This window comes from Helicoverpa zea, chromosome 2 (assembly GCF_022581195.2).
Source record: "Helicoverpa zea isolate HzStark_Cry1AcR chromosome 2, ilHelZeax1.1, whole genome shotgun sequence".
Classification (NCBI taxonomy): Eukaryota; Metazoa; Arthropoda; class Insecta; order Lepidoptera; family Noctuidae; genus Helicoverpa; species Helicoverpa zea.
The window spans coordinates 3,510,429-3,532,167 of NC_061453.1; the positions used below are offsets into that span (position 1 = coordinate 3,510,429).

At 35.9% G+C, this 21,739-nt stretch overlaps 1 protein-coding gene across 3 annotated transcripts in view; it reads left to right on the forward strand.

Annotated features, from left to right (window-relative positions):
* The window catches only part of LOC124637201 (aquaporin AQPAe.a), an 89,572-nt gene extending 69,373 nt beyond the window's left edge, over positions 1-20,199 (forward strand). For all 3 annotated transcript variants that reach the window (XM_047173564.1, XM_047173572.1, XM_047173568.1), the window contains 5 exons: positions 12,320-12,463; positions 14,442-14,513; positions 14,857-14,994; positions 15,363-15,443; positions 19,423-20,199. In XM_047173564.1, coding sequence (XP_047029520.1) covers positions 12,320-12,463; positions 14,442-14,513; positions 14,857-14,994; positions 15,363-15,443; positions 19,423-19,527 — 540 coding nt within the window. In that variant the 3' untranslated portion in view covers positions 19,528-20,199. The remainder of the gene's footprint in view (positions 1-12,319; positions 12,464-14,441; positions 14,514-14,856; positions 14,995-15,362; positions 15,444-19,422) is intronic.
* The last annotated feature ends 1,540 nt before the right edge of the window (positions 20,200-21,739 follow it).

Sequence of the window (21,739 nt, forward strand, 5' to 3'; positions counted from 1 at the left end):
GTGAACAGTAAGTTCATGTGAACTAGTTCATATAAGTGCTTTGTATGTACACTATGTGCTTGATAATTTATATTCAAACTGCACATACAGTTGTGTGCTTATGTCTACTGGGTCTACTTTGAAGTTGTCAAAGTTTGACATTTAAACCAGGTTTTACTGATAAGAGATATCGTTTTTGTGGACTTCAACTTTAAATATGTTAAAGAACATTCTTTGGCTACATTTAATCATGTGATTACCCTTGGTCTGCGGTCTTGAACCTGCCTCCCGTACCTGGACATCTTATAGTTTATGATGCTCAGAAATAGTCGAGCTTCCCATATTTCAGGAGGTAATTTTCAAAAGTGGTCAAATCCAAATCCATAGATTCTTAAATAAGAACGCAACATTTTTCTTTACAGAAATGTTCATCGCTTTATAACGTTCATAACTAGCTAAATCCAGCCTAAAGCCCTTATAAATACAAAAAAAAACTAACCTTATTTTCAAAATAAGCCAATTCCAGACCAACTTACTTTCAAACATGGTCAAATCCATATGAGCCAATCACGTCGCTCCATACCCCGACCGCCACCTTGCGATCTCCATACATTAGGGAGACGTGTCGGGCGCCTAACGTTTCTATTTTGTGTTGTGTTCATTAGTGAATTTCTATTAGAAAAACTAAGTAAATGCGTAAATAAAATGGAGAAAAGTGTTCAGGAAGTGCCTTGCCATCAGGCTATGAAGAGAAAATCTGTAGCAGGACCAAATTGTTTTATTTATTATTTAAGCAATTTCCCTTTAAGAACCAGTGACAACTCTATTGGAACGGTTTAGTTTGATTGTTCAAAAGTAGTCAAATCCTAACAGCTTCCTTACAAAATTAGTCAAATCCTTACAGCTTTTTTACAAAATTAGTCAAATCCACACCTTAGTAACAAAAGAAGTCAAATCCGTTTTTTAATCACAGTTTTCTCTGTAAATAGAAGCACTAACTTCATTTTTGGTGGTGTTAAATAATCTTAAACTCCATAGTAATGTAAACTTACCATCCTAAGCATCACAACAGCGTACATCATAACAAAATCATTCATCATCATCACAAAAGTTCATTTTTCTCAATTTGGTATAAAATGGATTTGACTGCTATTGAAAATTACCTCCTGATTTATCTTATTATATATATTATCCCATATTTTTTCAAATCGGTTAACAGTTTCGGGTAAGGTTCATTAGGCCACAAATAGGTAAATAAATAAAAACGGTGTCGCCTTTAGTTCATTAGTTTAGAATAGATGAACACGATACAATGACATTTAAAAGTTACAAGAAATGAATAAAATCGCTGATCCTTCATAGCTTGTACCACACGCCGAAAGCTCACGCGACTTAATTCCGCTAATTTATCGGCGCCAACCGTGCGTGCGCGCACTCTTATTGCGAACTGATACAAACGACGTCCACGCATTGACAGATTTATTTGTACCCAGTTCTGTTACTTTAAAAACATGTAGAAAACATAGTATGTACAGGTAAAATACTTTTAAAAAATCGTACTATATTTTGAAGATAAGATGAGTACCTAAATTATTCAATAATATTGATTTTTATTTTAGTCATAATAAGCTTACATACACACATTATTAATGACTTCTTATTTCATAGGAGACGTCCACAAGTTATTACTCAAAAATAATTAGCATTTCAAACACCATTTTTAATATTACCTTCGACACATCAAACTGTTACGTTAACGATTAAAATTAATTGTTTCTAAACTGTATGCAAATAGAAACAGCGTTAATAATTATTGGCGAGTCGTTCCGTTCTACGCAATAGTTGTAATGGACCGGCGACAAGCCGGCTAGGAATTCTGGGCTTAATTAGTTGCGTGATGCCAAGTAACCTGAGGTAGTTTGTACAATGCATTGTGCGAATGTTAGCGAGATTAAATCAAATTGAAATGATTAAAATTACGAGTTCTTTCTTTCACTGTTTTTGTAATTATTGTAAAAACACACAAATACATGTTTAATGGTTTCCCAATAAAATCGAATTGACAAAGAATGTAGCCATCCAGTGATGAATATTCATGCTTGCATTTAAGTAAATGAAGAAAGCAAACAAATGAAAGACGATCACAGCAATCACCGTCCCACAGTCTTTATTCTTCAATTGCATAACCAAGAGTTCCTTAAACCCGAGAATTATGAGAAAAACTTGTATCACAACTCGAGATCACATACATCATCCTCATCATCCTCCGAGCCTTTTCCCAAACTATGTTGGGGTCGGCTTCCAGTCTAACCGGATTCAGCTGAGTACCAGTGCTTTACAAGAAGCGACTGCCTATCTGACCTCCTCAACCCAGTTACCCGGGCAACCCGATACCCCTTGGTTAGACTGGTGTCAGACTTACTGGCTTCTGACTACCCGTAACGACTGCCAAGGATGTTCAATGACAGCCGGGACCTACAGTTTAACGTGCCATCCGAAACACAGTCATTGGTGTCTAAGATATACTTAGAAAATACATACAAACTTAGAAAAGTTGCATTGGTACTTGCCTGACCTGGAATCGAACCCGCGCCCTCATACTCGAGAGGTTGGTTCTTTGCCCACTAGGCCACCACGACTTAACTCGAGATCACATACACGGAATGTATTAATAGGCTTACTCGATACTTTTATATGCTCACATCTAATTTACATTCGTTAGCCGTAAATATAGGAAGGAATGCGCGGGTGCAGTGACACGGGAGAAAAGCATTATCATAACGGAGTGAAGTCGTAAAATTACATGTAAATGACTGTTACGCAACGTCATTAAAATATGTATTCAGATAGGAAGGTTTTATATTAAGAACTTCCAATTAAACGTAGATAGTGAAAAGGTTTTAATGTTGGATAGAAATAGACACGATATGAGACTTGAATATCAATGCTTATGGTTAATGGCGTATATTGCACCGGAAAGGCAGAAATAGAAAAATATTACGCAATAGCTACATGAGCGGTAATGAAGAATTTAAATGTAAATATAAATGCGATAGGAACGAGATAAAATTGCAGTGTAAATCATAATCAGCGGTGGAATTATTTTAGTTCAGCCACCGTCATTATACTTGGAATTGTAAAATAGGGCAGAAATAATATTCGCGGCAATCATCATGCCCTTACACGTAGTCTCACGGCGAACAAATTGGAGCGCCCATTACCGCTGTCAGTTGTAACTGAGCTGACCTATACGATGCCTACGTACCTAGGTAACTAGGTACCTAGGTAAGGTACGTAGGACAGCTATCCATCAAGCCCGCTTTAGGACTGGACGCGGTCATAATTCAAGGTATCCGAGCATAAATTTTCATTATGCATGCGCAAGAAGATGTATGCGCTACGGGAAAATCTATGTCTTTATGAGAACAGATTGGATCGTTGATCAACTTGATTTATGGCTACGAACTGTTTACATAGTAATTTTGAACAGTAAAGTGTGTTAGTTTATATATTTTGGGGATTTTGTTTGAATCTTTGCATTGTAAGTGAAGCTTTGGACATTGGTATGCGGTTAGCTATAAAACAGTAGCGGTACCTCTATGTACCTGAAAGTATAAAATACAGAAATTAATTTCAATCAAAAGACAAATGCTCAATGCTATCTTTGGAGGTGGAAGGAAGTCCGAAGTCTACATTTTAACACTATTGTCTTACCTATCATTAACATTAAACAATGACTGTATAACTATGGTATCTTAGAAACAGTTTCGACCATACACCGTCTACTGCTTCCATTTGCAAACATACCTCTAGACAAGTAGACAAACAATCAAATATTAGTTCTCGTATCGATGTGAAGCCTCATTTAACGTGTAGGTACAGTTAAACAAATAAGAGGTTACAGTAACGGTTTAACATTCCTTATCATCTGGGTCGTAATGCAACTCGCGAATGCATTTTACTTTTAAAAGAAGCCGAAAAGATATTGGCAGGTTTCGTGGTGACTTTTAAACTGTTTCCCACGGTTTGTTGGTAAAAAGCTCTCGGCATGCATTGGTATTTTACTTCGATTTAGATTCTAGAATTCTGTTTTAGATAATTGGAGAATAAGACGTGGCTTGACTGCAAAGCTTAGAGAGAGGTTTGATGGAGTCACAAAAAGCCATGTTGCTAAGAAGTTTAGCTGAATAGCTTTCTAGCATAAAAACACAAACAAGACGTGGTAAAGGGCGGGCATTTTTGGGGATTATCTCATGTAATATTTAACCTTCGAAAATTGCCGTTTTCCGCCCATGCAACTTTTTAATGAGAACATTGTCTTTTCGTCTAAATGTTGTAAAGTACATATAATGTATTTTAATCGAATTAAGGCTGGATTGTTAAGACTTGATGTATACCATATGGTAAAATGATTGCATATGACCCGGTTGATTTAATCACCTTCCAGTCACAATCGACACGTGAGCTGGTAATGCGTAGGGTTTGGCTCACTTTATGGCTTGCATAGAGTCGTTGTCCATTGCGTTCGATTATAATTACAATTCCCACGTTATAATGCAACAATGCAACCTTTTCAGAGAAGCAATGAATTAGATTCATTCAGAACTACTGAGTAGAATATGGAAATAATCTTTTCAAAATAGCAATTTTATACTGTATAATAGGCGTTCCCTTCGACGCAGTTACTTAATTGATTTTTTGCAATAAGAAATACTTATCCATTCTTGTTATTCGACGCCTCAGATTAATAGTGAACCATGATACAGCAATTACTTTAGTTACAATCGAAACGTTGTAAACAAAACTTAAGCTATTTTTAACCACTGAGTACCTAATTAATATAAACTCCCTTAAACGGAAACCGCGAAGGATCATCGGCGATTTTAAATAACTTAACCAATAAAGAGAACATATATTCCAATGTACGGTTATTTATCTTCAAAAGTAATTACCGACCCAATTTTCTGATATAGAAGGGAGATTTGTCCGAAGCAATTACATTGATAAAGTGTACGAATGTTGAAAAAAATATCCGCTGTGTCGACTGTAGTGGAAAACGAGTATGTGTTGATATTATGCGCGTGTTACCGTTATGGTTTGGTCCAAGTGATAAACTGTGGCCACGTTATTATAAAACGTGGTCTTAAAAAGTACCAGTTTGAGGACTAGGTTTAAACCACCTTCCCGAAAAAAAAATAATGGACTATATCTAGCATTAAGCCCGGCACCTTTTAAGACAAGGTTTTATAAAAACTTGGTGGCAGTTTCTCAGTATCTTATTGTTAATTTATGAGCTACCCGTAGATTTTTTATCAGTAACATTGAACGCGTTCTGGTGAACTTGACATGGAAATGAAATGTGAAGATTATGGAGCATTTCGTTTGAATGTAAATACTTAATATATGCACATTTAACGATATGATTGCACTGCTCAAGGTTTTATTGTTTTTCAATAGCACGCTAATTTTGCATCCTTATTACAGCTTTTATTTACCTTTACCGATGTTTATGTGTCTGTAAAGACATCAATTTTTTTATGACAACTTAATTTACTTTTTCTCTTACACTCTGCTGAGAAGAAAATAAGTAGGTATTTAATTTATAAGAACTTTTTATCTCACAGCCTGTATCTTGTCCCACGACCATGTTAGGGATTGTAGGCGCCCTTGATGGCGCGGTGACCGTGCGCACGCATGGTGCGCTCGCGCCGCTGGTCAATGCACTGTGCGTACGCGCCGCCCAAACATTAGACACGCTGCCGAATGTTCGCGACGTGATAGTGTTAACTAGGTCGATAGATAAATATGTTTTATGATCATGTTGCGTGTAATTTAAAGGGCTTAGGTTAAACCAATAAATATTAAATATCGATTTCGTTATAACTCAATTTGAAAATACGATCAAAATAAGTTTTTTTTTTCAAGACCCGTGCACACCTTATCTACGGTGAAGATTTACGACGAGCAATAAAAATTATAATTTTCACACATAATGAGGAAACTGAATGGCATTTACTAAGAATAATTCAGTCATATATTAAACAGCTTCACATAAAAGATGGCATTTTGGAACTACCAATAATTAAAACTTCGTATTCAAAATTAATTAACGTCAATTCGATCACATTAAAAATAAATATTGATATAAATAGACTATTAAGATCAAGGAAAATGTAATAATGTGTTATTACATGGGTTCGTGTCCTAGGTGCGGTATCCGGACATAAATTATAATTCGACCGATAGACAAATTCTATATATTTTTATTTGGAGCAAACCATATAAGGTAGTCATTAATTTCATATTGCAATGTGCGAAACAGTGTCGACTATGTCAGATAATTAATTAATGGCTTATTCAAGTTGTGTATGTCTTTCGAGTTTTTTACAAAGATAAAGTAAGAGTGAACAAGTTGTAATCGGTTACCACTTAATTAATTTCTCTTACTTTTTTAACTTTCAACCTCGACTTTTGACTTTTTAATCAAGTAAGTAAATGTGTTACAAATTGTCGTAATGTTTTTCTTAATTTCCAAAAATTGGAGTTGACAATTAAATATTTCGTGTAAATTGAGCTGTTTTCCCGTAGTCTCACTCGTGTTCCGGGTGAACTAAGTACTATGTACCTATTATGGGTGCATGTCAAACAAACAAACAATCAAATCTTTCTTTAAGATAGCAAAAGTATGGAAGCGTTACAAAGCAACAAACTTAATATCATTTTATCTATAACTAGTTTCTACCAGTGGTCGCACCCGCATCCCGTGGGAACCTCTGCACGAACCCGGATAAAAAGTCGCCTATAGATACCTCGATACAGGCCCGTCGCTAGCTGTTTGTTCGCCCGCGTGCAAAACTGATTATGCCGCCCTACGACTACATACGTTTTGTCAAAAAATATATAAGGGGGGGGGGCGGATCCAGGTGGTCCGGACCCCCCCCCCCGCCCATTCATATCCATCTTACTTGTCCAACAGAAAAAAATATGTACATGCACCGCTCTGATTGCAGAAAACCCACCTACTTTTGGATAAATAACTATTGCAATACATAACATACATTACACATAACTTTTTATTTACTTGAAATGTTCAGAGTAACCTAAGCCCTAAGCAGTCCTGGGTTAGCCCATAAGCAAACTAAGCAATTGCTTAGGGCATCAATGCAGTGCAATCATTACCCAAGTGGCCCCTATGTATTGAAAGATTGTGATTAACTTAAACTAACGCACTTAAATATCTATAACAATGTTTAAAGTCAGTAAAATACGTTATTTGGTGGGTTTCCCTTTGAAAAATTATAAGCCACTTTCCATATGTAAGCAAGCGCGAGCGGAGCGAGCGCGAAATTTTTATTTTTAAAGGTCACAAAACAAATAAAAATCACTGTAAATTAACAAAGCAAAGTCAAAAAGTAAGATATGCACAGAAGTGAAGTGCAAAAGCCGCGAGCGAAGCGAGCGCGATTTTTTCCTTAGAGTTTTCATGAAGTGAACATATCATAAAAAGCCATAACGGACGTGCGCGAAAAATGTTTATTCGGAGTTGAATGCCTCAACAATTAAACAAAGATAAAATGCGATATCTGACATGGAGCCGCGAGCGCAGCGAGCGCGAATTTTTTTGGGGATGCAAAGGGTGAAACAGTCAAAATTGATAGGAGACGACCAAAGCTAGGCCGGCTTTTTCCGAAATTTTATTGGTTTAATTTTGCCGCCCCCTAAATAGCATTTGCCCCACGCTACGCCACTGGTTGATCTTAAATCGTTTTTAAGAATCTTTAATTTTGAAAATGTCCTTTCAACAGATGTACCTAACTGAAACCGGCAGTATAAGTAATATTCTTAGCGCTATTGCTGAGTTCGGAAATATTGAAATCAAATCATTAGTAAAAAGATATTGTATTTTTTAAATATTACGTGATAACTCGCTAGATTTGCCGCCCCCTAGGACGTGCCGCCCGCGTGCTGTGCACGCGCTGCACGCCCGCTTACGGCGGGCCTGCCTCGATAAATGGGCTATCGAACACATAAAGAACTTTTTTAAATCGGACTAGTACCTACTTTAAGATTCATTCACTCAAACACTTAGGCTTTATAATATAATTTTAGTATAGATATTAGTTACAATATCCAAATGACATCCGTGCCGGACCAGTATAGATCCGGTCCGTAACGGGTCGGACCGTGACACGCCGCCATTACCACCAACATTGAACTTTATGCTTACGACTTGAGTAATCGGTTAACGGGTAATGCACACCTGTGGTACGTCGTGTTAATTACAAAATTAGTAATTTGTATTAAACGTTTTCATGTGTTTGATTAAATACTTTTTTGTGGGTTGAACTTTTTTTTACAGATTTAGGACAGAACTTTATTCTTTCCTAATGTTAGTGTATCTCTAATGTAAATAGTGTAACTTTGCACTGGAAAAAGGGAAAACAGGATTTTCCGCCAGTGCTCTAGAATCTGAAATAGAAAATTACACTAAATTAAAATTTAAAAAATAAGTGCACAAAACAATTGACAGCAATAGGTATTGCTATTTATTTCCCACAGACGTATCTGTCATTTATTTATTACAGACATTTGTCAACGCATCATACTTCATACTTCTTATAAGTATATAATTTGATTTAAACCTAAGCATCTCATCATCACCCATCTTTACAATAACCCATAAAGTAAAAATAACCTAATTCGTGACATTTCGGGTTGTTGTTAGAAAATTGGAATCGAGTTTTCATTTATTTCTTTTAACAAAAACAAAAGGGAAAATGATGATCAATGCTTCACATACATAATTTCGTTCCGAAATCTTTCCAATAGTTTTTCCGCTGCGTTGACGACGCCATTTTCTTGGTGTGACACTTCTCGAACGTCTTTCAATGTCTGCAAATATTATTGACTTCTTATTTATTCTAAAAGACGTCACAGTTCTGCATTTAATGAATACAAAATTAATATAGGTGAAGCAGATGTGTAAATTAGTACAAGTGTATTTTTATTACTTTTCACACATAATTTAACGAAACCGAACACAAGTGATAAATTACCCTCACTTTAAATATGAAGGACTCAACATAATTTTATATTTAGAACGTTTTGTAACTTATGTAACTGGCCGTGTTGCCATTTAATTGGTTCTAAATTCTAAATTATTATGAATCATTTCGGTTAAATGTATTCAATTTGTTAATGATTTTTTAATATAATTTCCAATGTCAGGGGCGTGATCCCGCTATATTAACATAGCAGACTGATAGGTAGCTAATTTAAATGTCGTATTTAAATTGATCAGTCTGCCGCTGTATGCTGTAGGTACCTTTGGAATATAAACCTCGATTATACAATTATTTCAAGTAATAAAATATCGTTTACACGACAGTTCAATGCTACTTACATGATACGATGTTTTTTGATTGAATTATCCTTAATTTATTGCGGAATCTTCTCAACATATTTAATGCAAGCGCCATTTTTCTTATACATTCTTCTTGATCAATCTCTTAACTTACGATTGTCAGCACTTAACTAACAAAGCAATACTTACCTTTAAAATTATTTATTTACTTTATTGATTATACCTACAAACCTTAAAATTTCCTTAAAATGTTAGCGTAGAAACTAAAATTCCCACAAACGTTTAATCTGGTACTTACATAACCTCCGTTCAGTACAAATGATTCATAAATACAACCCAGTGTTCACGTATAATGTCAGGCCGACTCACTGCTGTCATAGGCTGCCTAATTGCCCATCTGTACCATAACGGCCCATTGTCCATAGTTAACCCTTAACTCGCGTGGGAACATAATAAGTAATCACACTTTATTTTCTAGAAATACGCAGAATTATAGAAAAACTATAGGAACATTATAATTGCATTGTTTGAAAATATTATTGTTATATAATTCATGGATTGTCATAACAATAATGTTGACAGATGTCGACTTTATGTTTATAATGTTTGGTATATATAGTTGATTCACGTGGGTTTGCTTGCATTCTTTGAGAATAACCTTCTCTATGATGCAGAGCTTAAATATGTATTGCTATTGTTCTACAGGTATCTGTGGAGATCAAAGGGGGAGGCCTATGTTCAGCAGTGGACGTCCTATGGCTGAGATGATGATGATGATGATGATTGTTCTACAAGTCTCTGTTTGTAGCTAGTATGAGTAATTTCAGGAAATAAAAATGATGAAATAAATCCTTTTCTAGTACATGTTGAAAGTGCAGTCCAATTTACACTCCAAATAGGTATATCAATTAAATAAAACACATAATAGATATAGATTAACAAACATTTAAATCTTCAGTCACGAGGATGACTTTGCAAAAAGCATAAATAATGATCTACAAATTGATATAATTCAATTAAAAAAACAAATCTATACCAAAAACGGGCAAACCTTCGTTTAAAATAAATGATTTATTTGCAAAATAAAGTTAATTGCACTAATTAAAATCTCGTATTACCCTGACCTACATAGTAACCGCTAGATGACATAATGTGTGATAAAAATGTTAATTGCTAATAAATATATAGAGTTGACCTGTGACGTCACAAACGGATGATTCAGACTTGTAAGCTGCGCGTGCGCGGCTCACTCACGAGACTGGCAATTAATGGGCTTGATGGTAAACTTTGAAGCTTAGCTCATTGATGAGATAAACTAGCAATTTATGATGAATGGTCTACCTAAAGGCTTTATCACGAGTGACACAATTACAAATAGGTTTAACATCATTGACATGGAACAACACTCGTGGAATACACCAAAGATTTCTCTACTGGAGATATTTTTACTATGATTATTTTATTTTTAACTGATTTCAATTCGTTGTCGTCAACCTTTTAAATTGTTTGAAGTGTAGGTACGTATTCTATTGAAAAATAGAGTACTTATATAACTAACTTGTTCGTTACATAGTTTTAATAGGTAAATGTGACTAGTTTAATCAGAGTCTCGTCAGCCATAAATTATTCACCAATTTTAACGAGCGCCAACCGAAAACGTGACACCGACGACATATCTACAGCACAAAGGCATCCGTTTAATGACAGTATAAAGGTGCAATTATAAAACAATAAAGGCACTTTACAGTGTTCAGATGTTGCCGATTACGTGGCAATACATCCAATTACAATTTAAGTTCGTTGGCGCGAGTAATTGAGATTTATATGGTGATACCGCAACTCTATAGTTTATCGATGTTTCTTGTGGGCGGGAAAATGGCAGCGGTGACCTTTGGTGAGGTCGGCTAGGGTTGTCGCAGGGGGATCTTATCTTATGGGACGACAAATTGAAAGAGGTGCTGAAAAAAAAGGTTAAAAGTTTGAAGTTTCTAAGCTTTCATTGCCAAATAAGCTGGAATATTTTCCAGCAAAAAATCTACAATTTCAACTTTATGTTTCATCAATGCCTTAAGCTCTAGGCATTTTTAAACATGACAGCATACTAATAAACGAATAGCTTGTAGCTTTAGTCTGTAGGTACCCTCATAACACATGACCAGTACGATAGCTGAAGTATTTAGGTACCTATGTGTACCTAAGTATGTACCTTTTTTTTTTTAACGACGTCAAAAATCATCAAATGACCCCTCCCGCTGTGGGTTAGCAGCGGTGAGGGAGTGTCACACTCTTACTGACTAAAAACCGTCGTGTTCCGTCATAGGCCTTTTATGTGCCAGGGCCGCGGTATCTCTTTCGAACAACCCGCAGCCCCGGCAGACCTAAGTATGTAGGTACCTGCATCTAACACACGATATACCGGCATGCCCTCACTCTTAACATTTGCCGTTTCAGTTAAGTATATCACAGATCGGCGCGTGAGCAGTAAATAATATTAAGTAATATTCCTGTCGTACGTCGGCAATACATATTCATTAAAAGGGCTAGCTTTGATGTTAGCTAGTTCGATATCAGATTTAATAAACATTATTGAACTTAGTCATAAAGGTGAGCCTTTATGAGTTTAGGTTGTAGGTAAATGTAGCTCGGAATATTCTTAAATGGTTGTAGATTTCAGGAGATACAAAATGAACATTGTAAAGTAGTAATAAACATAAGTTATAATTAGAAGATTTTTATTCCGTATCTACTCTAAGTATTATGTTTTAATCTTAAGGGAGTTCAGATGATGACGTTTTTTCAGCTGCTTAAATGATGGTGTCCCGACATTATTTAAGATTAGTCAATAAACCCCTGATCATAATGGTCGAATATTCAAAGTGACAACAAGTGTATTTTCATGCAATATTTAGTTCTTTATGAATCAAAAAATAATTAAGTCATTATCATAACTAAATACCCCATTCCTCTTGTCGCCAGGCTATTGGTCACGTATCGGGCGGTCACATCAACCCGGCTGTCACCCTGGGTCTGTTCGCGGCTGGTGACGTCAAGCTGCTGAAGGCAGTCTGCTACATCATCGTTCAGACCCTCGGAGCCATTGCTGGAGCTGCTTTCATTAGGGTAAGTGGATACAGCAAGAATTTTGAGAAAGAAATGTGGAAAAGAAAGGTTAAAACAAAAGTAAGACTACTATTGTGAAGGATGGTTTTTTAACCAGACAAACAAATGACAGTCGTCGACAGTCAATTATGCCTACCCAATAATCCATCAGCCTTCTGTCTGAATCGAAACACATTTTATTCGAAGACAGTAAATAAGCTGTTAAAAACCAGCTACAGCCAATCCATCAGTCATCCTTCTGTCTATACATCACATTTTATATTTTCGTGTAAAAATATTCGAGCAGTATCAAAATAATTCTTGAGCAAACATAATTATTGATTTCACAAAAATAAACAAACAAAAAATTAATTAATTTAATCCGCAGATTGATTATGAAATAATAACATAATTATATTAAACACAGCATCAAGCTCTTGACTGTAATGAGTTAATTAGTTTGCTCATGAACGATGCGTATGATTCGATTTGATATTAATACTTAATGCATCTGCAATTAAATTTAGAACGTGCTTATTAGTGTTCAACCGTTAATTACATGACAGACCATCTATAAAGCAGAAGATATTTTATTTAATTGAATACTTTTAAAGCTTAAAATCCAAGGTTAATTTTGTAAGCTAAACTAAATGTAAATTAATTTGCCCTCAAGTACACTCGCGACCTAAACCCAAAGAAGGAGAGAGTTAAAAAAAACATGTTCTCAAACGTATAAACATTACAATTTCTAGTAATTATTCTGTACGTAAACAGCCGTAGTCTTCGCATCAACATTCTAATCGCCATATATGTACGCTGGGAAAAAAAAAAACTGTCTCGTTCACCGTGACACTGATGATCTTAGAATAAAGAGCCAAGTGGAGCGACCTTCGGTGTAATCGTGGAACTAATTGAACACGCTGTAAAGCTTTTCGGATATGAGTACTTAGAAAGGTCACGGGTTTGATATATGGCGTTATACTTCTAGCTTTGATTTACTTTATAATATTAAGGTTAGATTATACTTGACATTGTATCAATTAAAATTAGACATTATATTTAGTTCTCGAAGCCTCCATATTTTTATTTAATAAAAAAGCTAACAAAATATGAAGGCTTAATTGCATTTTGCAACACATGTCATGAAGATATTGCAAATAATTTTTCGTCAGCCTCTTTATTCAAAATTTAAATTTCGAGCAATATTTCTAGTGTCAGTCATATAGCCTGTAAGCTCAAAAGTTCAGCATGTAAATGAGTGGTAAGTAGATTGTTAGCTCGCTGCTAATTAGTTGGTCGCGCGCAATTTATAACGTTCGGACGACGGCCTTCCTGCGACATTTCACTAACGAGCGAACGATCACGTATGAACTAGACACGACTTAGATTAGACATTACCGAGTTATGATGTAACATGACTAACATGTATGCGTGATGTTTAGGTTCTTATTTTGATAGTTTTACTTAACACTTTTGTTGGCGATTGTACTTTGGGTGGAGCAAAAAGTGGACTAGATTTTCCGAATACTCCATATGGTAACCACGCCATAACTTTTTTGGTACTGTTAGTCTTAGTAAGGTATTAATGCCGAGCAAAAAATAAAGTAAAGCTGGAGCTAGAATTTGATTGTTGACTATTTATAATTTAGCATTAGCATATAAATATAGAAAAGCGCAATAAAAATGTTTAACTACATTAAGCAACTTGTTGTCATCTATACACGAAATATTTATCGTACCTGCATAATAAACATCATAATCATTCATAATAAATTAAAGTAGGTAATCGAGATAAAGTTAACTTTAATCGGCCATAAAAATAACATCAACACATTACACTCGAAACATTCTCAAAATGTAAGAATTTCGGGAAAGTGTGATTAATATCATGTTTATGTGATAACCATAAATAAGAAAAATAAATCGAGTTTAATCGAGATATCGAAACACATTTTTGAAGATATAATCGAGATGATAATCGATATGTTTTATGTTGCAGCTGGCTGTACCAGAGGATAAAGTGGGAGGCTTTGGAATGACTCTCCCTGGACACGGAGTTACAGAGGCTCAGGTAATATACTGATCTGTATTTTATTGTTTAGTACTAACACTGTGGTTAGTGTAGGTACAGCAAATACTAATTTCAAGAAATTTGCTGCTACAGCCATTATCGTTTTAAGTAGGAAGATGGATCTGTATTTAGTATTGAAAGTCCACACATTTTTTACACATGACAGACATTTTATTATTGTGTTAGCTTAGCAAGCTTTAAAACCTAACCAAAAAAGCTTAACAGAGATGAATGGCTACATTTTGACGTGCTCTCCACTATACCGATAACGACCACACGGTGGCTAGCCTACAATCTACTTTAAGTTTCTTCTAGACAGTTTCTAATCCTCCGTTTTTTCCAGGCTGTCCTAATCGAGGCTCTGATCACGTTCCTGCTGGTGATGGTTGTGCACGGCGTGTGCGACGCGCGCCGCAACGACATCAAGGGCTCCGCTCCTCTGGCCATCGGCCTCAGCATCACTGCCTGCCATGCTGCTTGCGTGAGTATCAGCCTTTAAGAAGTTAAACTTTAGAGCAAATGGTAGACCCCTTACGAATATTTTGGAAATACTTCTGGTCAATTTACATAAAACGTATCTAATAATAACGTTCTCAGTGTATGTCAGGTTTCTTTGAAGTAGGCAGGAACATTTAAGTTATGTTAACCATCTTCTCAAACTTTCACGTTTTTAATATTATTGAGATAAAATAGACATTAAATTACATAAGTATTCAGTCTAAAATTCTGGCGCCACCTAAATACCGACTTGTCTAGATATTTTGTATTTTTCTGAATGGACTTTCACTGAATTTATTTTTTAGGAATATCAATGAAGTGTAGGTATTCAAATATTTGTTTTATCCACAGATTCCTTTCACCGGCTCCAGCATGAACCCCGCTCGTTCTATTGGACCCGCCCTCGTCTTGGGTGACTGGACTTCACAATGGGTAAGTACCATCAACTTACTTTTCTAGTTTTTACCTTTAAGTAAAATATGAGGTACAAAGCTGCTTATTTTAAATGGGTACTGCATTTTTTAAATACAATACACTTAAATATTAATGCCAATCCCAATCGCAATTAAGAAGACTCAGAAAGCAATCTAGGTACTTAAAGCATCTTTTCTAAAAGGCGCAGCAAATACCTAAAGGTTGTTTTATACGAACCTTTCGATACCTATATCTAAAATGTGTTCTTCTAAAGCTGCATTATGCTGTACAACCATCAGACATCATGTAGATACCGACCTTAACATAATACGTAAGGAAAGCTCGTAATAGCGTTGTCACGAAACATCAGAATCACGTGAGCTAATGTGTTTGATCTAGAAATCGTCGGACATTCACCTGACTGCCAGACGTTATGTTATTAGGTAATATGTGACCATGTACGTGGTAGATAGGTTTCTTTTCAGTAGGCTATCTGCTAGTATGATGCTGAAATCCGTAACGGTCAGAAAGACTGGTTACTTAACATACACGTACGTCCGATCAATGGACGAGTGTATGAATTTTCTGACATAAAATTGATGAAGCTATTTTAAAAGCAAGGCCAAAGGTCAACTGTATTAGCTTAAGAATTGCCTTTTAACCTTAATTTGAAAGTTTGCATATGCAAAAACTTTCTAAGCCAGAATTATCTGCATAGCTTTATTTTATGGATGGCGGAGAACTTAAAATCTTGAAAGATAATTACTATAATATAAATGCAGACTGGTTTATTGCAAGTGTATCTATCTAAAGCTAATTAAAGAATACACTTTCGCTGGCGCCGGCCGCCGATATCCTATCAAACGGGTTTGCATCTCCGGCGCGGCTACAAACATGTAACTTTCCTATCACATGAGAACTTAACATGAATCATACCGTCTGTCAGTTCATAAACAAGATTAGTTGCATACTACAGACTAAACAGTCGGTCGACATTTGAGCCGGTAATTGGCCAAATATGTATTTTTTATGAAAATCTTGATTCCAATCAAAGTCTAACACTAGCCTTGGCAAGGTTCTGGGTTGAGGAGGTTAGATACGCAGTCGCTCCTTGTAAAACACTGGTACTCTTAGCTGCATCCGGTGAGATTGGAAGCCGGCCTCAATCTATTGGGAAAAGGCTGATACCGGCTAAATACCTTTTTCTGATTCATCTTCCTACTAATTTATTACCTCAAACAAACTATCGGCCGACTAAAAGTTTGCAGTGTGCAAGTCTAACATGGATCATACCGTCGTCAGTTCATAAACAAGACTAAGTTACAATAATAACTGCAGCCTTCCTTTCTAATCAGTAATGATTTAAGTTCTTAAGTAAGATGTCTACTTGAAATGAAAGTTGCTCATTCCTCATTGCAGTTTGTTTATTTCTAAGTACCTTTTGTTCGTAAAAGTGATTGACGTGCCTTTCTATCTTATTTTTTAAGTAAAAGCTTTAATTCATTATGTGAGCATCAATATTCATTATTGAGTTATTAAAACTGGCGGTTCCGGGGGTTAATTAACCGTATTTCCCATAGCACCGGTCATGTTATGTACCAAGCAAACATTTATTATATCGGCAGTGTGCAGTTGTATAACTTACCTACTAGTCGTTTCACAGGCGTCCTGTGGGAATTACTGCTCGTGCCGGGATAAAATGTAGCCTATCTTACTCAGAAAGAGAGTAGCTTTCCAAAAGTGAAAGAATTATTCAAATCTTTTCAAGAGTTTCGGAGCCTTTAGGATACAAAAAAATGTTTCCTCTTTATTACATATGTTAATATAGAAGTCCTGTGAGTTATTCTGACTATCTTACCTTTCCGCGAAAATGCGTAATATTTTTGTGATTCTATAAAACACTCCTCGTAAATACCTACGCCTAGGCCTAGTAACAAGCGTATCCCTATCAGCTTTTTCCATTAGTTGTATGTTTGGAGAGCAAATAATAGAACAAGGTCGAACATGTTAACATGATTTGTAGTTTAACATTAATAATTGTTTTCCAACGAAAACAAATGTGGTGGAGTCAATAAAAGTTATAATTATATAGAATTTGAGTAAAATGTACATACTACGTAAAAGCTCTGCGTGGGTACTCCGAATCACATGGTTTAGCTCCGACAAATAATAACATAATATATTCAGATTCATTATTCTTTGGACTTAAGTTAGAATCATATTTACCAATAATCTAGATCCACTAAGTACTGGTCCACTTAGGAATGAAATAACCGTCATAATACTAAACATTAAGTGTTAACTTAGAACAGTTTACATCACCATGTAATTGAACCATTCACAAGTTAACACTTTATCATTTTATTGGTTGTTTGTGTGGATAATTAGATTAACTTTATTTCACTTACATAACTCATAACATAAGTGTTATATTATATAAATAGCGTCTATGAATCATCGAAGGTCTTTTATTAATAAAGCCAATAAAAACGATGGTCAGTCATGTCAAGTTTAATGGTCCTATGATTTAATTTCAATGTTGCCGCAGGGCTTAAGTTCTCGAAGAACTATTGAAGGCTTTCGTCTAGGTCCTGTGTATTGTGCAAGAGCCTCCTCAATGATCTGTCCTTAAATATTGCTGCGTTGTCTACCAATTCTTTTTTTTTGGGAATTTACCCCTTCTGCTGTAGGTGCAGCGTGTGCATGAGTCAGACTTAGTGACTAAAACTCATCATTATGTAACAGGGCCGCGGTAGCTCTTTCGAACAATCCCGCAGCCCCTAGCAATGTTTGATCGTGTCATGTAATTTATGCTGATGTCGTAAATAAAAGAAAATCCACTAGATCAGAGATGCTGTCGTGTACGCCATAGATTTTTTCTGTCCGATTTTTCGCTACACTTTAAAAGAGAAAGGTAGCATGACGAACAAAACCATGCATGCCCATGGTTTTATTACAATAACAACCGTAATGGTGGTTGCTATGGTTACCCAATCACGGGAAGTGAAGGCCCATCCGAGTTGTTACGTCCGACATGACGGAACAGGCGAATTAGTAACACATGGCTATTACGTTTCTAACACGAGATGCTTAGATAGGAATTTATTTGGAAGCAATAGGTCAGTTACAAGTCTTCGTGATAATAGATCTTCTACCTAACGAAGAAATTATGTAATTATAAAGTGCTAAAAATCACCTAGTCTATGCTTGACGTTTAGGTGGTTAGGTACTTACGGATTTCCTCAAAAGATTACAATCAGCTACATAAGTTATTACGGCAAGTATGACTCTTGATATTTAGAAAGCGCTTAGGTATATGCTCATTAGGAGTATAGACCGAAAAGTTTGTTTGATAAGTCAACCTGACAAGTAACCAGAAGTCTGAATCTCCAAATGAGGATGACAAGAAAATAAATATTATAAACTAAAGCCTAGGTATAAATGGGCAGTCACCTCATTTACTTTCTATCTACCTATGTTCCCGGTAGTTTAAACCCCATACATATAATTTTCCACGTTTAATGGTGAATGATCATGAAAAAAAATCACAAACACGCTACCCTACATGTGTATAGCACATTACCTAGGCACTAGTAATAGTTTCTAGGCCCTTCCGTCATTTATGTAATAGCAATTAACTCGTTCGCGGTTCACTAGTAATTGGCGTTAACTTGCGTGCCAATGACTTTGAAACTTGTTACTACATCATGAATAGACGGGGATTTGTCACGCTGATGTTACTATAAAAGAGAATGCTTACGGAACTTTGGTAGCTAAATAAAAACGTAACCCTTCTTGGCACTCAGGTGAAAATAAAGTTGAAAAAATTCGATTAGAAGAAAGCTGCGTAGATAAATTTTCTTGTTATTGTCCAGTATAGTCGTATTTGTATCTTTTTTTTGACAGATATCGCTCAATGGCATAGAACAACAAAGTTAGTTTGTTGGTCGTAGAATATGTATGTAAACTATATAAGTACCTAAATGTTTGTCTTCAGGTATACTGGGTGGGCCCCATCGTTGGCGGTGTGATTGCTGGCGTCGTGTACAAGTTCATCTTCCGCATCGGCAAGACCGGTGACAGCGGCTCCTACGACTTCTAGACGAGTCCGTGACGACTGCGTGACGACACGCGGCCGACGCTACCGTGCCTTAACATAACCCTGCCTCGCGCACACTACTTACGTTTATAGGATATTGCCAAAAATGGGTCAAAATTGTCGTGATAATACATTTGCGCCTGTTTATTTATAATTGCATTAACGTTCAAATCAATGAACTGTATATATCTTCAAACGCGAGTTTCCAAAATCAAGTATTAGTAGGTAGTGCGCGCGAGGCTATAGTATTCAGCTTATTGATATAACCCGTTCATACGTTGGACCAAATTGTTATAGGATATTGTCAATGGGCTTGTACTTGTTAATTTAGTCTGTCATTATGCTCGACGAAAGATCCAAAGGTTTTACAGCAATATTGTTATTGTTCTACTACGAAAATTATGAAAAAAGCCGATTCGAAACCGTTATGTCGGAGTAAGATATGTAATTTAAGTTATAGTTATATAAATAAAGTTATTAAGTCTATTTATATTATGTGAATAAAGTATTTTTAAGTTGGATGTTCATTATAACATGTCCATACTCGAGTGCCTGTGCTAGTTATGTGATTAATTATTATAAATATTATACTGTGAGTTAACTTTAGTTTGTATTCACGACTAAACTTCTCATACGAAATGAAAAACTTTGAAATAAATAATCAATATTATAAAAGTTTTGTTTATTCATTTATCTAACCCTAACCGACCAAGCTTTCTCTCTTATATCCTGCCGCATAGGCATTTCTAAGGCACTTATTCAATCATATGAGCAACATTTCCGACACGAAAGATTGCAAACACCGATTTGCAGGCGATAAGAAAACTGCAGTAATGAAATCAAGCAATTTGCGTAAACTATTACCTTTTACCTAATATCAGATTAGGATTAGGATTTAGGAGTATAATATGATATTTAGGCTACTCAACAATGGTAAGTCGCTTAGTTTCTAGGTTCCAGGTGTGAATCTATTAGTATTAACTGTTTTCTTGTTATGTGGTTGCAAGCCGTCATGCTCCCTTAGACGGTATTGCTTGCGGTAGCGTCGGTGGTCGGGTTGCCTCCCTCCCTCAAAAATGTGCGAGGGGGGCGATGGCTGATCCTCGCGTTATGCTCGTGAACGGGTGCTGCTTGTGGTACCAGGTCGTCTTGCTGACTACATATTTCTTAACCCGTAATATAATGTGTATGACTTTTGATTTGAACAGTAGTCCTAGTTCCCCGTTTTCACTGTTTATGTTGTAAAGTTTTATTTTTTTTTATATATAAAAACACGTCGTGTTTCACATGTCGGTGGGTACGCCCTAAAACTATACCTATTTTCACTGAATGGAGGCATTATGTTCTCTCTTTTTTTCACACTTTATTTTTTTTGTAGCTACTTGAGTAACAGGTATGGGTTAGGTGTGTACTAGCTAACATGATTACATGTTTACTTGCTTTTTTTTATACAAAATGTGTATAATTTTGAGTGATATTTTTATTTTTTTGTATACGGTTCTTCAATCAGACTTGTGACAGACAGAATTGTGTTGCTGGGGAGTTTGTTCCATCACTTCTTCTTCCCAGCAAAAACACATAGGAAGTGGTGAAGGGCGGGCGTTTTGGGGGCTGTCTTTTGTAGATTTGACGTTCAAAAAGTGCTGATTTTCAGCCTACTTTGAATAAATGACTTTTGATTTTGATTTCTTGATTTTCTAACGTATTTTGTATTCGTTAAATATGAACATGACCTTAGAAGTTCATAAAGCCACCAACGACAGCATGATAAATCCCGAACAATCCAAACTCCCTTACATTTCAAAAATCCTTCGTCAGTTCATCCTCAGTCACCAGTCAGGATTGTACCTTCGCATTTAAAATCAGTCCTAATCCATAAAACATCGACACAACACTTGCAAATGAACCTTTACACACTAAACATTAGCAATAGATTAAATTAAGTCTAAACTCGAGTAACTGTAGTCCACGCGACTCATTTACAATCGTAATTGCCGCAGGTGTGAATCGAGACAGTCTAGCGTTTGTAATACAAAAGCTAACTATAAGTTCGGCCATTCAGAGAATGCGTTCCTGACACGTCGCGATTGAACTGACGACGTAACTACATTCATTGATTATTGATATAATAATGTTGTTTTAATGCTCCTCAATTGTTAAAACGGTAAACAACCAGCAAAAATATTTTTATCGTAACTGCAACGCCATTGCAAAG